The sequence below is a fragment of the Euprymna scolopes genome, chromosome 20 (assembly GCF_053919585.1).
Source record: "Euprymna scolopes isolate OS-2025 chromosome 20, ASM5391958v1, whole genome shotgun sequence".
NCBI classification, from domain to species: domain Eukaryota; kingdom Metazoa; phylum Mollusca; class Cephalopoda; order Sepiida; family Sepiolidae; genus Euprymna; species Euprymna scolopes.
The window spans coordinates 90,813,876-90,831,209 of NC_136501.1; the positions used below are offsets into that span (position 1 = coordinate 90,813,876).

At 33.9% G+C, this 17,334-nt stretch overlaps 1 protein-coding gene across 12 annotated transcripts in view; it reads left to right on the forward strand.

Moving 5' to 3' along the window:
* LOC145241644 (myosin light chain kinase, smooth muscle-like) overlaps nt 1-17,334 on the forward strand; it is a 224,373-nt gene that overhangs the window by 50,870 nt on the left and 156,169 nt on the right. For all 12 annotated transcript variants that reach the window (XM_080104782.1, XM_080104777.1, XM_080104772.1 and 9 more), the window contains exon 3: nt 5,965-6,094. In XM_080104782.1, the coding sequence (XP_079960908.1) occupies nt 5,965-6,094 (130 nt within the window). The remainder of the gene's footprint in view (nt 1-5,964; nt 6,095-17,334) is intronic.

Consider the following 17,334-nt stretch of genomic DNA (forward strand, 5'->3'; position numbering starts at 1 on the left):
GAAGTCGAGCAAATTAAATAGACAGGCGAGCTCCGTTGTTAACTGTGAGATATTACGATTTACATGTGATATAAAAAGTTTTAAAAAGTTGTGAACCGACTGACCGCTTCTCTGAAAAAAGCCGTTCTTGGACATACACAAAAAGCGAACATACATTTTCGCTTTTATATATATAGAGATTACGGACTATTATCCTCATCTTTTCTTAGTTGTTTCACAATGTTTCGACCAACTATTCCTCTGGATGTTTTGGCCAAGTAAGCCTCTGGCCGGCTTTGGGTATGATTGAAACCGCTATCTTCAGACAATTCTCACCTAGAACCATAGAGATTCAACGTCTCTATCAACTGCACCATGGGCCCCGAAAGGTAATCAAGGTTGAATTTTTTGGTCTTATAAATTCATGTTTATAGAGGTTTAGTTGGCCAAAACGTGGTGAGACGACAACTATGGAAGGCAGTAATTGCAGTGAATGCAGTCAGGAGATTCAGAGTTTCTATCTATCGTTGTTACCACCTGACGAAGGCCAGAGGAATAGTTGGTCGAAACGTTGTGAAACAACTAAGAAAACATGAGGATAATAGTCCGCAATAAATAAATAGAATTAATAAATATTACTCCTCTCAATGAATTCCAATTAAAATAATGAGATTTAATTATGTATTAATTGCAATTAAAATAATGAGATTTAATTATGTATTAATTGCAATTAAAATAATGAGATTTAATTATGTATTAATTGCAATTAAAATACTGAGATTTAATTATGTATTAATTGACATTAAAATACTAAGATTTAATTATGTATTAATTGCAATTAAAATACTGAAATTTAATTATGTATTAATTGCAATTAAAATACTGAGTTTAATTATGTATTAATTGCAATTAAAATACTGAGATTTAATTATGTATTAATTGCAATTAAAATAATGAGATTTAATTATGTATTAATTGCAATTAAAATAATGAGATTTAATTATGTATAATTGCAATTAAAGAAACTTAATTGAATACACTTGACAGGGAATTACATAAACAATGAAGTCTTAAACACCTGGCGAATATATTCTGCTTCTGCTTATTATTGGCTCACAAGGAGTTTTCACATAGGTTATCAAAGATCTCTCCTTGAAAACAGCCCATGGTGTTCCCTAGAAGCTGAGTGACAACAAATCTCCCCAGATTTCCAGTACTCGCCACCTCTTTTGATACTATTTGCATTATCGCAACAGCTGCTTGCCATTGATTTCTTGTTGGCAGCGGCTATTAGTCTTCACTGGAATTTGAGTGGCAATAAGTCTTCTCAGGGTCCCAGTTCTCTTCGCACTTATCCAGCGGAGATCTGGTCAGTACTCTCTCCTTGGTCTTTCTTTCCTCCTTGACTCTACTTGGCTGGCTGTTTTCACTTTTTTTGGGGTGGAGGGGGGGGGTCAGTTATGTGGTAATGGGTGGGGGGAGAACTTATAGATATGTGGCTTCAGTGTTCTTGGTTCCATGTGGCGTTTCATGTTTTGCCTCTGCGGCACTTTGTCTGGTCCACACTTGTTGCTCATGTGTGTTAGTTTCCGCATTCAAGGGTTTTCCTTAATATTTCAACTGTTTTCATTATTGTTATTCGTTGTATTTTCCCAATCATTTCTCTTTGAGAACAAATTCTGATGTTCCCTGAAGTTTGAATGACAAGTCTCCTCAGATTTTCAGTACTCTCCACCTCTTTCGATGTCATTTGCAAATTAATTTACCATTAATTTCTTGCTGGTAGTGGTTATTGGTTTTCACTGGAATTTGAGTAGCAATAAGCCTCTCCGAGGTCCCAGTCATCTTTGCACTCATTCAGTGTAGGCCTGTTTAATGCTTTTTCTCCTCAGTTTTTCTATCCTCCTTGACTCTTTGACTATTTAGTGTGGTGCCCTTTGATTTCTCAGACTTTATGCGGAAGTAAAATGACAAAAAAGTGATACACACACACACACGGAAAGATAAATGTATATTCGTTAATGTACATAACTTGGTGAGCATATTCACATGTTTTGCAAAACAGCCTGTTTTTATTTTCTGCTCTGTAAAACGAGGTGGGAGACACCTGAATTTTTGGCATTGGCCCAAACCAATTTACCAATGGAATGTTGCCGCTAATACAAGTCTGTTGTTGAGATTTGTCTTGCAAAAACAAAAAAGAAAAGCAAAACAAAAATGTTTTGTTAGAAGTCAAGAAAACGGAATCTGCCAGCAAATAAAGGTCAGAAGTAAAAAGCTTGTCTCAAATTATCGTTAGGTTTTGTTCAGCTTTGAAAAATGAAGAATGATAATATCTCCTCGGAACTTGTACATTTTCTAAACTTATAAATGCTAGCAAGGCGAACGGGTATCGTTTGGGAAAATCAGTCTTTTCTACTTTTTAAACTTGTTAAGTGTTGAGACATTAGGTTTAATAAAGATGGTGGCAGTAAATCAAATCGGCGAAGAATCAATGCAGTCACGATTGTGAGTGCTAATTCATAGTAACAAAGATAGCAGCAAAGAATCAATGCAGTCCCGATCATGAGTCGTTTTGAGACAGAGGCTGACGGCGAACTGATTGAATCCAAAATTCGACATTTTATGTAATAACTTTTGAAGCTTCTGATTGGTTAGTTATCATAACTGTGGTTATAAAAACGATCATTGAAATCATTAGTTTCATACTCTTATTAATAGTCAAAAAAAATTTTAACAAAACTTGTTTTAAAAAAATATTACAATAGCTATGTGTGAAAGAATGAGTGAGTTCCTAGGTTAAAATAATTGAGCTAGCAAAATCAGTTCACAGGGTAACACCAAGGAAAACATGGGAGGAAGTGATAAGAATGGATTAGAAAAAAGGAGGAATAAGTAAAGACTTGTGTCAGAGATAGGTTAGTTTTTAAGTCAATTTCTAAAAACCATCCAAAACTTGCCATCATCATGAGGAGGAGGAGAACAGATAAATACTTACATGGTATTATAAAAGGGTATGCATTAATTTATACCTCGATCTGGATGAAAATTAAAAGCAAGATAAATATAATCTATCTTCTTGGATTAAATAGAGGGTTCGGTTACAACTGTTGGAAGTTAAAGCCTTCGCACTAAAGTCATGTGACCTACTGATGTCACAAAATAATGTCTGAAAAAACAGCCAGACGTAGATAATCCCAAGACTCAACCAGAAGTACATAAATGATTATTTTCTTTTTTAATCATCAAAGATGTCAAGTCGTCATGTTGTACTGAATTGCAGAGATATTTATAAAAATGGTCCAAAAGTATTTTCTTTTCTCTGAAGACATTTGGAGACCTGCAAGTAAGAGAGAATTTCTTGCCAGGGAAATATTGTATAGTAAGAGATATTTATATTGGTCCCCTGATTTATCAGAGAAGGACCTATGTTTTCAGTGGCATCTGTGCGCTCATTCATTAGTCCGGACGATTACTAGATAACCATCCATTAGTTTTTCCTAAAATTTTGCCACAAATTGTATTCATTAAAGAGATGTAAAAAAGTAAAAAAAATTTTTGCAAAAATTCCCGTTACGCCCCCAGGGGCTCAAGAGGTAAAAAAATGACCCAAAATGGCCAAAAATGACAGATTTTGCCCTATAAATTTTGATCCAACCATTAGATTTTTCTGAAACTTGGCCGAAATGTGGAGCCTATTGTTAATATAAATCCAGTATGGATGACCTTGGCAAAATTCTGGTTCACGTCCCCAGGCACTTTTAGTGCTAAAAACACCCCTTTTTGAGGCTCTTTTTTCATATTTCTCAACAAGAACAGATATATCTGACTATATAGTGTTTTTTCATGGTGGTCAACTCAAATATACACATGTTAAAATCTGAATCTGCACCGTAACCATTTACACTGGGATTCGGAGTCCCCAGGGGCTCAAAAGAGGTCAAAATGGCCAAAAATGATACAGTTTGCTCCATAGCATTTGATCAATCTATTAGATTTTTCTGAAACTTGGCCAAAATGTAGAAGCCATTGTTCTTAATATGAATTCAGTATGGGTGACCCTGGCAAAATTCTGGTTCGCATCCCTTTGAGACTTTTAGGACAAAAAAAAAAACATGCCTTTTTGGAGTTCTTTTTTTCATATTACTCAAAAACTTGATATGTATGTCTATATAGTGGTTTTCCATGATGCCGAATTCAAATATAAATGTCTTAAAGCGTGAAACTGCACCATTTATTCATTTTTCACTGGGATTCGGTGTTCCCAGGAGCTGAAAAGGAGTCACAAATGCCCCAAAATTGCAAAAAAAATGACACTTTTTACCCCATAACTTTTGCCCCATCCATTAGATTTTTTTGAAACTTGACGAAAATGTGAAGGCAACGTTGGCCCTTCACACTTATCATATTCATTATTTCTTCACTATTTTTTGTGGCGTCATCTCACATGCAGCACCAGAGGGGGACACGTGGCTTGTTTTTTTTCAGAGTTTATTTAATTATTACTAAGAATTTAAATTTAAGAAAGTCAAAACGATATGTATTTTTTCTTGTTTAAAAGAAAATATTTACCTATAAACTTTTAAAGATAAATATTTCTTTTAAAGAAAAGAATGTCGTTTGACTTTTCTAAATTTAAAATTTTAGCATTCATTTCATAATGATATTAAAAAAAAATTTAGCATTCATTTCATAATGATATTAAAAAAAATAGTTTTCTTGATTATTAATTTTCAAATAAATCTTTAAACGAGTGTTTTTTTGTTTCTTATAGTGAATTATTTTTTCTTTTAAACTATATTTTCTTAGTGTCTACGACAGTGTGACTGTTTGACAGATCTTGCTTATTAGAACCTCAGGTATGACGTCATTTTTCAGTGAACAGGCCTGAATCGTTTTGTTTATGAGAAATACGGTTGAGTTTAAAATTTGGTATAATGATTCTCGAGTTTGATAAGATATGTCTGAAGAAGGTCAAAGGTTACATCAGTGAAAACATTGTGAGAATCGGTTCAAGACGAGAATTCTTTGATTTTAAAAATAGAAGTCATCTAAGTATACTATTTCTTTCTTACAACGTTTGAAGTCTTAGCCTTCACAGAAAAGTCCACATTTTCAGTTTTCAAAGAGAACTGCCATCAAAGGAAATAGAAAGGAAGGAAGGCAAGATAAGACAGAAGAGAAGAGAGAAAAAGAAAGTTATGAAAGCGAGAGGAAGAAAAACCGATGATGATGATATTCATTTGTTAAAGTGTGATTACTGTCTCTTTCTTTCTTTCTTCTTCCATGATCCAATCATGTGAGTGATACAACTGACCAGTCATGATTAATGAACACTTTTTTTTATTAGCCAAATATAATGGAACAGTAAGGCATAATTATATTGACACACCGGTCCCCCCCTCCCTGCTGGATCACCAAAGTTAAGCAACATTGAACCTGGTCAGTACTAAATGGGTGACCATTTGGGACTTCCAGGTGCTGTATGTGCTCTCCGCTTATCTTGGCATTGTTTCCAATCATCCTGGACTTCTCCCTGCTACTGGAATCAAACGGTGCTGATTCAGAAAAGGTGTGGTTGGAGATTTCGCAACCCTTGCCTCACAATTACATGCACAGCTGGCCCTACAGGGGGTATCCTTTGTCTTTCAAGACTGAATGGAGGCATTGACTGGAACAGTGTGCAACTCAATAAAGCTCTTAGTAAATTCGATTAGTAGTCGTAAGGTTTAGGAAATATGTAGATCACTATGTACATAGTGTGAATATGTGTGTTTAAATAATATATGTATGTGAGTATTTGGCAGCGTGGCATTGTGTGTGTGTGTTTATGCATGTGTGGGTTTATCTTGTTCTTGGTAGTGGATGTAAAGATATGCATGCACATCTTTACATGAAAACTGGTGTGCAAGTCATATGTGCTCCACATGAAAATAAATGATTGGAAATTTCAATTTTTTTTTTTTTTTGTTGTTCTTCCCTTAGATGTATCCAGCTTTGGACTTCCACTATCTGGAGATTTCATCTGTGACAGCTGAAGATGCAGGCAGTTACACTTGTATTGTATCCAATGATGTTGGCTCTGATACGGCAAGTGCAGTTCTGGAGGTTTTTGGTAAGTATAAAATTTATATACATCATAATTTAATAAAACATTGCCAAATGTAACTTATATTACATATTCTCTCTCTCTCATATATATATATATATATATATATATAACTAGCAAAAGTACCCATCGTTGACTGGGTTCAAAAACAGTCTACAGAAAATGGACTCTGATTTATGAAAGTATGATAGGTTATGAAGAAGAAGGGTTGTAAAGTTGGGTTGAATTTGGGGGTATCAAAACCAAAGCAAAATATGATGAAAGTAAAAATAAGATAAACCCCATAATTTGTTATAACATACCTGTTCGTACTGAAACCTTATCGCAATATTCTGTGGATCTATATTAAAAAAAACCTTCTTAAACTTTGTGACATATTTCCATTCAATGGAGGTCAGGTGCGAACGAACACCCCCATAATTTTATTATACTATATTTCTTCAAACTGAAACATAATTATCAAAGTATACTTACACAGATAGATATGAAAAGTCTTTATTAAAGTTTGTGCCTATTCCCATTCTATGGAGGGCAGGTGCGAACGCAGACCCCACAATTTTATTATACCATCCCTATTTAAGTTAAAACATACTTACCTAAGTATTATGTACATCTATATCAAAAACACTTGTAAACGTTTTTTTTTTTTTTATAATTTTTTATTTCCATACTTTGTGGAACAGGCGCGAACGCAGACCCCACAATTTTAATGAACCACCATTCTGCCAGATCAAACATACCCATTCCTGTGTTTCGATACATCTATCATTATATGTGATCAGTTTTTTAAAATAGTCAACCATATAGGAGCCTATTCATGACCAGACACACCCACACACACAGACATTCAGCTTTATAATATAGATATATATAGCTCTCTCTCTCTCTCTCTCTCTATATATATATATATATATATATATATATATATATATATTTCCATGGAAATAATCTTTATTGACTTATATTTCCTTTTTACATATGCCAGTCCTTATCTAAGAAGCTCAATGTAATTACAGAGCATATAATGAATAAATGACAAATTTCATGATGTTGACCATCTTACAATTTATTCCTTTAATTCAGTTGACAGTTACAATTCCTGGCAGTATCTGTTTCGTAGCACAACATCATTCACTTAATTATTATATCGATCAATGAATCTTAACTCATCAGAAGAAATAGCAACTATCAATCCACCAAAAGGAAATAAAATGTGTTTGGGCATGATTAAAAAAAAAAAAAAAATTCAAAAGAAGAGGTTCTGCAAATATCTTATTGTTTGCGCCACGTTACATTGAAATTTGATTCATTAAAAAATGATTTTTGTTTTGCACAAAACTAGTCTGAAAGTTCTGAAAAAATGTTGTTTTTTTTTATTGGGTATAATTAATCTTTATATTTATGAAATTTAATTATCCATGTACATGTTTCGTTGTTTATGACTCCTCAGTGTGGCTGAAAAATCTGCCCATAGATAATTAAATTTTAAAAATAAATATGTTGCTCCTCATCTGGCAGCGTCACATTTATGAAAGGAAAAAGGTAAAAATGCTCTTTCCTATAAATAATTGAATTCAGCCAAATAAAAATAAATATATATATATATATATATATATAGTCATCGACAGACACCGTTTCCCTGTATCACAGTTCTTCAGTGCAGCTAGACTAGTAACTACCTCATGCAATGATTGAAACTTGACCACCTAAGCAACAGTCAGTGCTTCTAACCGTTACACTATTAGGTTGCTGCAAAGATGGTATGTGAAATTACAATCTTCAAATATTGTGCAAACGCTTAAGCTCAACTTGTTTACACAAAGAAAATTGCATTATGCGCTACTGGCAGTTTGTTATTTCACACTTTAATATGCTTCACCCAAGCGGGAGCATTTATGGTCATCCATAGACAGACTGTTTCACTGTATCGCAGCTCTTCAGTGCAGTGTGTGTGTGTGTGTACATATATATATATATACACACACACATTAGTAGAGTACCTGTTTAAGAATAGGAATAAGCAATAAACAGTATTAGTTTGAATTTTAATGCTATTTCTTTCTTTGGTGTATATGGTACGATTTTGGTTACCCCTCCCTCCTCCAATAACAAGGTTAAAAAACACACACACACAGTAAATAAATTATACAACCCCAAAAGATCCCAACCATAGACTATCATCAAAAGTGAATGCTAAATAAGCTGGGGGTGAATATTCCTACATGATTTTAGTCAATAAACTGCTTACCAAACAAATAAAAAAAAAAAAATTAACATTTAACACAACTGCATGCTTTCTCAAACCGGAAGCAGCTTGTATAACCACCCAGAAATGTTTTTAAAAGTTAATATCAATAAGTTTCGCCGTTAGACGGTTAACTTCCGGTTTTTGGATTTGGGACAAATTAATCTTTCTGAAATAGGAAGAAACTAGAATTCCTCAATTCCAGGATGACTATAACCTGGTGTAATCCCAAAAGGAAAACTAACAGAACTCCTCTTCACTAACACCATAATTTGCACCAATAAATCTCTGCTTCGATATTTTCTCTTGGTTATTTCTCTCATATATGTTGTGGCAGGAGAGTCTGTTTACGTAATTGATGATCCCATCCTCCATGTTGTTGAATGAAGGGTTAGTGATTGAGAAGCATGGGTCGCATAAGGAAGAGATGAAGCATACCGATATACGATAGTGAAAGAATGTAGATTTATTTACATAAATGGATGTAAATATAGTAAGAATAAGAGTTCGTTGAGAAGAGAGTAATGTTATTTGATAAGCTGGTCAGAAGAGCTGGTTGGCTGCAAAAGATCTAGCTAATTTTCATATTCTTTTAAACATTCATTTTAATTAATTCCCTATTAGATTTTTCGATTTTCTTATGGGATGATCATCTTTAGTTAACTATTATGTGTAATTATATTCATGCAGATATTCTACATGATTTATACTTGCGTAATATTTGCGTTAAAAGCTTATAGTAAACACAAAACTATATATATATATATATATATATATATATATATATATATATATATACTTATTTATGCGTGTATATTTTTGCTTGAAAAATGTTGCCCACTAAACTCCTCCATCAGTTTTTGGTCTACAGACATGAAATTTTATGTATAGCGTATTCAAACCCATGCAAAAATTTTATATTTAGGTTTTAGCCAGGGAAAATCGGTGCAAAAGTGTGAAAAATTAAAAAAAAAAAAAAAAAAAAAAAAATGAAATTTGTCGGGTGAAGGTCGAACAACCGCATTACGAATATGCATGCGTGACATAATAGTTATTGGCTTTAATTTTTGCTTTGCAATAAACATGTCTTCATAGTACAGTCATTAACATGAAAGGAAAAAATAAATCGTAAACGTTTTGGTTTTGATTCTCAGTGGTGGCGCACGAGTCATTTTTTTTTTTTTTTTTTTTAAATCATTACTATATATTGGGTCCAATATAATCTATATATATATATATATATATATATATATATATATATAAGGCAAAACGGTCGCGCGTTTTTGTATGTCCATGGAAGGCATTTTTTCGCCAGGCTTCTTGACGAGGTTACATTTATTTAGAACTTATACTTCCTAGATTATAATATCTATGATTTGCAAACGGACATGACGTCCAGAAAGGCAATTAGCTTTGATCAATGTGGGGGAAACCTTTCATATCAGACAATTGCTATTCATTTGGACTATTGCCAGAGTTCCCCCCTTTTTGTGAAGAGATGGTTTTCTCCAACACAATGGGGAACGACAGAAAGCAGAAACATAACTGGCCTACAGCCAGACCTTTATTTCTGTGCTTGCATGAACTCTTCAACATTTTGATTAACATCGACAAATTTTGACGCTTTTCACTTCCTCTCACATCATAGCATAGCGGTAAGATGTCAGCTTTTCTTTCACTTTCTTTTCATCCTTTGCGTCGCAGGTTCGAGCCTGCCTTTTTTTTTTTTTTTTTTTTTTTTTTTTTTTTTTTTTGCTCCAAACACCCGGGCAGCGCTAGTATAATAATAAAAACAAAATTTGCATTAATCAAAATTAAGCATATTTTACAACCGGGCAGTGCCGGGCACCCTGCTAGTATATATATAGATGGAAACATATTTGAATGGAATTCAAATTATTTTGGTCCGGGGTTCGAATCGTTCAACTGGCTGTATAATTATATCATCATGATAATTGCTAGAAAAAAAATAATTATATATATGTATTATTATTGATATTTTTTGTGTCCATTTTGATTATTTAATGCCACATTGCTCAATATGTAGAGCTAGTCTGTAAGTAATGAAAATATGATGGATTCTTTGGTCGATTTCGACGTATGAATTCCCACCACAACAACTAAGTTGTTCAGAAATCCACATGGATGATTTGTTTAAAATGGTGAAGGCTTTGTGCAAAAAAACCAACCACACTTTTTCGTGCAACTGCTAATCTTTGTTGGCGCAATGGCTGCCACAAGACAAAGCATGCAGTAAATTTGAGGTTTTACACCAGAGTTTTCCTTCTCCTGGATGAATGTCTTAATGAACGCGAGGGTGGGGAGCACATTCCCTAGTGAATTAAACGCACCTCCAGATACCAACTTGGTGCGGTACATACAGTGCCTAGCCTTCCCAAATGTTCACCCATCTGGTACTGGCCAGACTCAACGTTGCTTAACTTCGGTGATCTGGCAAGAACTGGTGTGGCAACGTAATTGTGCCGTGTATGAAAATATATATAGCAATTAAGTTACGCAGAGGCTTCTGCGTTTCATCCCCATAGGGGTTTAAGTTTAATTACAAGATTTAACCAATTCTCAGCATAAAACAATATATAAATTTATCCCCACGCAAGATGTCCAAGAGATTATATTTCCTCAAACATTTACCCAAGTGTTTTTATTCAGTTTTTTTTTTTTTGTTGTTCAAATTCTCCATTATACTAGTTTATAAGAATGTCTTGTATAACATTTCAGAGTTGATTAAGCTGATTCAATCATTTGGCCATGTTGATATGGCCTTTCTAGAAGTAAGTGTATGAGTTATTGTGTCCCCCACCCTTTCAACCTTCTTCCTTCACCCAGCCTGAATATCATAGATTTTTTCCTTTTTCTAAAGTTGATGTCACTTTTTTTTCATTCAAATTGTTCAGAAATCCACACAGATGATAAATTAAGTTTTAGTATCGAAACTTGTAATTTTTAATTTACAACAATACAGAAGTCTCTACTTTTATTTGTGTTTGGCAGAGGAAGGGGCAGGCGTTGCTTGTACAAAATGTGGCCTAACTTCCCACAGTAAACAAAGAGGCAATAGTTGAAAACTCAAGTTCATACTTTTTTTAGTTAAGGACAGGGAACCATTTTTCTTGGTCTTTTGTTTTGATAATACGCTTTATCTATTCTGTCCTCGGTCGGTGAGGAAGAAGTACTTTTACACTGAAGCAACTTTTAAATATTTTTTGTCCTCATCCATGGTACCACTGCATTAACAAAAAAAAAAAAAAAAAAGAAGACATTGTGGGAAGCAAGGAAATAGAAACAGGAGAACCTTTTTTTGTTGTTTGTTTTGTTTTTGTTATAAATTCCAAAACACAAAATCTTATTTTATCATTTCTTTTTCAACCAAGAATAAAGTAAACTTTTTTGTTTGCGTTTTTTACTATTTCTTATATTCTGTATTTAGACTTAAATGGTTCTCTATCCTTAACTAGAAAATTATAAACGTTAGTTATTGCCATTGAATTCTACTTCATTGTAATAATAATAAATGCTATAAAACTGCCAAAAGATGCAGGGATGGAAATGATGAATGACAATTACGAAAGAACATTTTTATTTTATTTTCATTGTTTTGTAGTCCTCTTGTTTTCATTTAACAAAATCTGATTTTTGTGTCGTTAGTTCCATTTGATAATCAATGGATTTGCAATTTACTCTGTTTTGAATTTATTGCATTTGTGTGTTCATAGCTAGGCAATTGTTTTTTGTTTTTTTTTTCGTTGACAGGCTGTAAAGAATTAAATTGAATAAAGATTAGAAAGATTTAATTGTCCCACATGAATCATTCTATTGCCTCTCAAGAGTTATTTAATTGCCTCCATGAGTCATTTAGTTGCCTCAAGACGAGGAAATTAAATGACTCATGAGGAGTCATTTAGTTGCTTCCTCATGAGAAAGTAATGAGAAGGCAACTAAATAACTCTGAGAAGTCATTTAGTTGCCTCCTCAGATTCATTCAGTTGCCTCCTCATGGGAGCCATTTAATTACCTGTTTATGAGTGTCTTTTTATTGGCTCTAAGAATAAATTTAACAACTGAACGTTATTCATGTCTTACGGATGCACATGGTCCCATGGAAGCAGATACCTTTTATGCGAATTAAATTTCTATGAATTTTCTTTATTTTTTTTTTTTTCTACTTATTTATTTTTTCACCAAAAAAACATTGATTAAAATTGTAGTTGAATTATAACGGAGCACGGACGCACATATGCAAATGCCGGAACGTGCGAAATTACGTCATGATAGGAAAAAAGAAAAAAAACTATAAACAATGTTAAAGACGTGAGTGATATCACTGCCATAACAGATTGAGGAAATAAATGTTGATGCTAAAACAAAAAGGAGTCGAGTTATTTACTTATCCTATGTTCCTTGCCACACACTCTGCTACAACGTGTGGGTCTCGTGTGTAAACGTGTACTACGTTACAGAATGTCAGGAAACCTGGTTTTCTTATTTTTGTGAATTTTTATATTCAAGCTTCAATTCACATAATTTTCAATTTTTATTTCAACACTTCAGAGTTTCGTAATCATTTGCACACGAATCTTGTTGAGATATGAATTTGCAGTTTCTCCCTTGCTTCATGCACAATAACAACTTGTGTTTAAATGTACACAATAAATTGTTTGCAATAGATATCTTGTGCTTTAGCATTTAATAACGCCAAAAGGGTTGGTGTTTGGGTAGGTGTGTCAGAAACTTTGTGAAAAATATTGAATAATTCGACCCCTCTGTCTTTCCAAGCTTATAAACTACTCAAAAAATGTAATTCAGACCCAATTTTTTTTCAATTAAAGGAGTAAGGACCAAGGTTTCATTTAAAAAAAAAATACAAACAACATGTTTTTTAAAAAAAAAAAGGTTTTAAACCTCGGACTTTACAGGTAAATTTCCAAAAAACTGTTCTTTTTTTGTTTTAAATTAGAATATATTATTTATTGATCTTTTATCTTCAATTTGTGATATATAAAACTTTGGCACATAAATTATTTACTTTTTAATAGACAATTCAAAATGAGGGGCGTGAATTAATTCGACCCCCTGTCTTTCCAAGCTTATAACTACTCGAAAAATGTTATTCAAACCCTAATTTTTTTTTTCCAATTAAAGGGGAAAGGACCAAGGTTTCATTTAAAAAAAAAAAAAAAAATACAAACAACGTGGTTAAAAAAAAAAAGGTTTTAAACTTCAGACTTTACAGGTAAATTTCCAAAAAACTTTCTTTTTTTTTTCCTTTTAAATTAGAATATATTATTTATTGATCTTTTATCTTCAATTTGTAATATATAAAACTTTGGCACATGAATTAATTAGTTACTTTTTCATACACATTTCAAAATAGGGGGCGTGAATTGAAAAAAAAAACGTTTGTCTAAAATATTATATTCAGTTTATTGGAAAGAGCATAAAATTTCACATTGACCCTGAAAATATCGTAAAAATTGAATCAACAGAAAAATTTTGATAGATTTTTAAAGTTTAAAAATTGAAAAATACTGAACTCGTAAAATTCAATTAATTTCATTACTGTTTTTTAAAAAAATAAAGAAAATAGTATTTCTATTACTTTTTATACAACTTTAATAGTTTATTTTGAGAGTATAATCCATAAAGAAAATAAACAACCCACTTTTAAAAGAGAAATTACGAGTTTTTTATTTTTTATTCGCAGTTTCGTGTTAGGGGTGTCAAAAATTCCTACAAAAATTCTGATACACCTAATGTTTGGGTTGCAAAATCTGTACTCATAGAATTCTTTTACTCATAAAATTCCAAAATATCTATCTCTAACTTAAACTTTTCCTATAGTCGAACTGTGTTGATTTTTTGGGTATTAACAAAAGACTGACATGGACACTTCAGAATGCTAGGAGTTAAATTTCAACTTCTTCGAAAACCACTGACTCTAAATCTGCTTTATATGCTGTAAAACAAAACTAAAACTACAATGAAATTTTTAAAACAAATTTCCAAGAATCTTTTTGATGATAATTTTAATTATTTAGATGACTGTTCTTATTTTGGTCATTATATTCAGTCTTGTTTCCATATATCTATATCTATATGACTACTTCATTTAATGACATAAATTAATATACGAAAGTATTTTATGCGTAAACTTTAAGTATTTACTTCAACAGTCCTCAGTGCATAGGTAAAGCTAGGTAGCAAGTTATAAAAATATATATGGCAATTAAGCCTGACGAATCCTAGCGTGGATGAAATGTGGAATATTCTGTGTAGCTTAATTGCCATATATATTTATATAAGTTACTATCTCTCTCTCTCTCTCTCTCTCTCTCCCTCTCTCCCTCCCTCTCCCTCTCTCCCTCTCTCTCCCTCTCTCTCTCCCTCTCTCCCCCTCCCTCCCTCTCTCCCCCTCCCTCCCTCTCTCCCCCTCCCTCCCTCTCTCCCCCTCCCTCCCTCTCTCTCTCCCTCCCTCTCTCTCCCTCCCTCTCTCCCTCCCTCTCTCTCTCTCTCTCCCTCCCTCTCTCTCTCTCTCTCTCTCTCTCTCTCCCTCTCTCTCTCTCCCTCTCTCTCTCTCCCCTCTCTCTCTCTCTCTCTCTCTCTCTCTCTCTCTCTCTCTCTCTCTCTCTCTCTCTATATATATATATATATATATATATATATATATATATATATATATATATATATAATACTTTTGTTGATAAGAACTTATTATTGGAAGAGATCTTTTTTTACAAAGGAATCTCCACTTATCAAGGCCCAGAGACCACTCGAGGATAAAGGTTAAAGAGTGTACAGTTGTCAAAAGGACAATATCATAGTAATCGTTAGAAGTGTAAATTTGGTAAATTGGATGATTACTTAAGAGGAACGGCTCATCAAGAACTTATTTACATTGGACTTGAAGACGGCCATACTGTAGTCAGCTGGAAAGCAGGTAAACAGAAGAGAGTTCCACAGGTGTGCAGTTCTAAGAAAGAAACTTTGTTCATGGAATCTACGTTTACGAGGCACATTGCCACTTTGATGTAGGGGGCTACTATCATAAGTTACAGGGATACTATATAAAGAGTTGTGCAGCAAGATGCCTGTTCATGTTACACTTGAACTTCTGCATGTCAGGGAAGCAGGAACCCGGAAGGGAATTCCAAAGTCTAGCAGTTATAGGGGAGAAACTATTAGAGTAGAAGGCTTTCTTATATCTAGGGATCTCTACTGTGTAGGGGTGGGACTTTGCTGCTTGTCGGGTTTGTCGGGATATTGACGTCGAGGGGGTATGAGGGCTTAGTTTGTCAGAGTATCCACCATTAAAATACTTGTAAAACAGGCGGAGGGATGCAACATTTTGTCTGGGACAGAGGTTGAAACTTAGATGACCGTTCAGGACCTATCAGGTTGGCAACTCTCTTTTGAACCCTGTCTAGGAGTAAGAGACTAGTAGCAGATGCACCAGCCTAAATGTGACAACAATATTCTATACATGGGCAAATAGTGGCCTTATAGAGATACAGGATACTTTCACGTGTAAGTAACTTTCTAGCACGGTAGAGAGAGCCCACCTTTTTCGCAGCAGCCTTGGCAATCTCCTCAATGCATCTGTTCCAACTCATGTTCCCTGTGAACGTTAAGCCGAGGAGTTTGAGCAAAGTACTTTCAGGTAATGTATCTTTAATCATAACTATTGATTGTTGAGAAGGTTTCTTGTAATTATTGAAGAAAACAAGCTTAGTCTTGGCAGAATTGAACGTTACTATCTATTTTTGTCCTAATTCACCTACAGACTGGGAGTCTTCCTCTAGGGTTCCCTCCATTGCCTTGGATATGTGTTCATTCGTTTTCTCCTCGTGGCTGTTATTGGGCATGGTGTCATTAACGAATATACCCATCTAGAAGACTATTTTATCAGGGAAGTCATTTATGAATATCAGGAATAATAAGTCCAAGCATCTACTCCCCCTTTTTTTTTCCTTTTTTTTTTACATGGTGGTTACCACTTATCAAGGCCCGGAAGCCACTCAGGGATAAGGGTTATTGCAAGTACAGTACGTTAGTGTGGAGATTTAATGAAGTGTTTACTTAAAAGGGCGGTTCATTAGGAATTTGTTAACGTTTGACTTGAAGACATCCAAGTTGTAGTCAGGTGGGAAGCAGGCAGACGGAACAGAGTTCCACAGGCGTGCAGTTATAAGAAAGAAGCTTTGTTCATGGAATCCACGTTTTGACATCCGCACAGATAAAGAGGTACACCCGCATTTATATCATATTGTTTAAACGTACAACCATCGAGGACAACCTGAATTATTCTCTTATGTAAGAAGGATTTAATTATGTTAAGTATTCGTCCAGTAATACCATAGGATCTGATTTTCCTGAGAAGACCATTGTGCCATACCCTATCAGAAGCCTTAGATATATCTAGGGCTACTGCCCTCCATACCCCTGCCTTATCTAGTGCATGGTATATACATTGGGAGATTACAGTTAGAATATCTGCAGTAGAACAGGCTTGCCTAAATCGATATTGATGGTCGGACAGAAGTTTAGCAACTGTAAGGTGGTGCACTAGAGCTTGATTAATTATGGACACAAATATTTTGGCAAAAAGAGGGAGGAGGCTAATGGGGTTATAATTTAATAGGTCAGTTCTTTCGCCAGAATTCTTGTAAACTGATACCACAGAAGCAGTTTTCCATCAGTCAGGAAAGCATGACTCATTAAGGCATTTGTTGAAGAATTTTAATTTAATTGTTGAAGAATTTTAATTTAATTACATTGAATTTAATTAGGAAAAAACGGATTAATTACCAAATTTTTCTGAAAAATGTTAATTTTCAAGGGAGGTAATTTGAATGAAAACTAATATCTTAATTTGCTAGAAAGATATAACACGGCATAAGAGTAGTTAGAAAAGGTCATAAAGGGAGAAAGAGACTGTGCTTCTCTCTCTGCTTGCCAGTCTCTGCCTTTCTCTACAAGAGAAATG